General features: G+C 52.4%; 2 protein-coding genes across 2 annotated transcripts; both read right to left on the reverse strand.

Annotated features, from left to right (window-relative positions):
- DQ04_14601000 (hypothetical protein) lies at window positions 1–970 on the reverse strand (the record flags this gene model as incomplete). The annotated part of the gene is made up of 1 exon (XM_009317166.1): window positions 1–970. A coding segment is annotated over one exon (970 nt), but the record flags the coding sequence as incomplete, so codon positions are not given.
- Window positions 971–2,190: 1,220 nt separating this feature from the next.
- Window positions 2,191–3,150, reverse strand: DQ04_14601010 (hypothetical protein; the record flags this gene model as incomplete). The annotated part of the gene is made up of 1 exon (XM_009317167.1): window positions 2,191–3,150. One exon carries the CDS (start codon window positions 3,148–3,150, stop codon window positions 2,191–2,193), a length of 960 nt encoding a protein of 319 aa, XP_009315442.1.
- Between the last annotated feature and the right edge of the window lie 99 nt (window positions 3,151–3,249).

A 3,249-nucleotide genomic window follows, 5' to 3' on the forward strand; every position in this document is an offset into this window, starting at 1 on the left:
TACCAGCTGTCAAGTACAGCGGCGTGGCCAACAGCAGCTTCACCTCAAGAGATTCCACACCCCACGGAAGGTATTTGTCATTCCAGCCATTTGACGTCACACAGAGCGAGTAGATGCCTGGAGGGGGAAGATGTGTGGGTGGCAGCATTTTGTGGCACCCAACAGTGTCAGTGCAGGTTGTAGTGGTGTACTGGCAGTCGCTGAAAGAGCGGACCAGCATGTAGTCGGAAGCCGTGATGCCACTCGGAAGATTGGGTGTCCACGAGACGATCATACCGTAATATGGATAGAGTGTAGCAAAATCCGCATGGGTCGCACGGATGTCCATGAAGTCCATGGTCTTATTGGTCGTCAGAGGAACGTTTGTTAATNCCATGGTCTTATTGGTCGTCAGAGGAGTGTCAGAGTTTCCATCGTCAGAAACACGTGTTATGACCAATTCCCAACGTCCTGAAGGTGCCCCACGATTAGGCATGAATGTAATGGTATTGGCTTTCGCATCAAGAGTCGCCGGCCATTCAGGAATGAGGACTGAGGTGTAGTACGAGGCGGAGAGGTTCAAGTCAATCAGTGGTTGAGCGTCGTTAACTTCGCACATGTAGGTGTTGAGCAAACCACCGAGGATTACGCTGGGAAAGCAGTTCGTGAGTGTCACCAAGGGATCATTTCCAGCTGCAGGCGTGGCCATTCTCGTTCGGGGGATCATGCCACCAGCCGCAGCAGCGGCACAGCGAAGAAACGGTTCAGCCACAACCATCAGTACCAGAAACAACACCTGGATCACTTTCGGCTGCAGTCCCATAGATGCCTGTAGTCTCGCCTTCCTTCTGCCTCGGCGCAGGATTGAAACAGGTTCACAGAGGCCCATATCGCCGAGAATGCAACTGTCAATGCTCTTTGATATCTTGCAACACCGTAGATGTGTCAACTGCGATTTCCCTGTCATGTGCTTCATGTTCTTCGATCGCATTAATAGTCCTACTAGGAGCTGCTTGTCTTGCTTCAGAAAAAAAAAACAGATGCAAAAGGCAGAAAATAGCACGCAGAGCACAGACAATCAGTAACAAAAGAACTTGTACAGTAGGCACTTCCCCATGCTTGTGTACTTGGGGTTTCCTCTCGCACCCCAGTGAAGAAATATCACTTGTGCTTCTCCTGATGAGATCACTGTGTTTTCCCAGTACTTTTTCTGCACTCTTCTTTAGGGTTTCTCTCTCCCCCCTGCACCTCAGCACAACCACCACACAGCTTCCCCAATACACTTCGCACCAGCAATCCCCTCAGTGTCTATAGCACCACTCCAAGAGACACATCAGGTGGCCAACAGGCCCTGAACCCGTGTCAGCGTCGCTTGACTCACTCGTCAGAAGCACATGCTTCGGCCACGTCCCGCCACACCACAACACCTGCGCCGCAGCACGGAAGCTCTTCTCAGTCTACCACAAGCAGCATTCGCCCTGCACGAACAATCTACCGTAGCACCAAACTGCACACAAACGACTGGAGGGAAGAAAGAGGTGATTGGTCATTCTGCGCGGGAATCAGCTGCAGCAGCAGAGAGAGGCGCCGGACAGTGACCACCAAAGTATATCCACGTTACATGACCCAAAGCCCAATGAAAGAAAAATCACACCGTTAAGAGGCCCACCTCCTCGCCAGTTCTCCCAATGGTGCCGGCGCTCTCTCGCCACTGCAATGGCAAGGTGGGGACAAACAAATCAAAACAGAGAGTGTGATTTTACTAAACAAGCCACTGCAGCAGCGGAGCCCCTTGAGGGTTATATTAAATTTCTCAAAACACAGCCTTTTTGCGAGTCTCGTTCTGCGATTTCCGACGGCGCAGCGCAACCAATGCCGGTGCAGGGTCTTACGACTATTGGAGAGCAGCGTGCGTACGCCAGCCCAACGGCGCCGCACACGAAGCTCTGCAAGAGCCTCAGCCTACTCCCCGTCTTCCCCACACACAGAACGTTTAAGGAGCGGATGGAGCACAATGCCCCTACACACAAAAAAAAAGAAGGAATGACTGCTGCACCTCCGCAGCGGCGAGCCCATGTGGAGTCCGCAGTGCGGAACCCCTCCATGAAGCAGCAAACAAAGCAAAAAAAAAGCGGCCTTTAGATGATTTTTCCATTTCAGCCAACTGTTAATTAGTAAACAAAAAGGACTCTTCTCCTGTTCCGAAGCCCTTCAACACAGGGCAATGGAGGCCAGTGCTGCAAGCAGCAGCAGCAGAGGCGCACGCACCCACATAACGCTGCTGGTTCCGTCTGAATTTCGGACAGGAGGCTTCTCACTCTGCGGAATGCTCTTACCGCTGTCGGGTAGAAGGGAAGAAACAGAAGCGCCCTCTTCTGCCGAGGGAGGCCTCTTTGCGATATCCGCAGAAGCACTTGAGACCGGGGTTTCTTTCATAGAATCTTTCTCTTCCACGGGAGACACCGGCGTGGGATCACTCCTCGTGGTCGATGCGAGGGGCGCTTCTTCTTGCGCAGAAACATCAGGGGGTGCATCAGAGAGACGGTTCTCTTGAATTTCATCTCGCTTCGGCACTGGGGGCTCTGGGAAGATGTAGCCAGTTATTGGTGTGCAATCAACCGCGGTCCCATCGACAACAGTCACATTGTACCCAACTGGAACCCTGAAAGTATTGCTTGTAGCAGTCGTTGGGGGTTTCGTAGAATCTCTCGTTACACTTGTTATGATAGTGAGAAGGACGGTAGTTTTGTTGGGATCACCAGTCCCTCCGCGTCCCTCTGCTGTACAGCTCATCAGCTGGGCCAGGGAGGATACAGCTTCCGGCATCTTCGTGCATTCGACTTTCCCATCTTTGCTCACGGTCGCGGTGGATCCGACAGGAACCTCGAATATATTTTCCTTGGGTATGGGAGCATCAAAATCCATAACATATTTTCCCGTAGTAGAAGCCGCTGTGGCGGAAGTAACGACGATGTATTGGTCTTTCTCGTCTTTCTTCACGTTACTCAAGACCGCACATTTCTTTGTAGAATCATCCCCGCTCTTCGCTTCTGATCCCGGAGGCGCCAGCACCTCTGATGGTTGGCCAGCACCCGAAGCCGTCACAGGCAGCGTTGCATAGCAGAACGCGAGGGCCAACGCACATAGCACGTAACGCACCTCCATCAGCATTGTTGAGACCTGTGTCTTGGTCCGCGATGATGGGAGACGAGACAGACATCAGGAAACACACACAAGCAGGTAGAATAGCCGCCACTCAACGGGGAAGGG

Source organism: Trypanosoma grayi (assembly GCF_000691245.1).
Source record: "Trypanosoma grayi strain ANR4 Tgr_1460_V1, whole genome shotgun sequence".
In the NCBI taxonomy this organism is placed as follows: domain Eukaryota; phylum Euglenozoa; class Kinetoplastea; order Trypanosomatida; family Trypanosomatidae; genus Trypanosoma; species Trypanosoma grayi.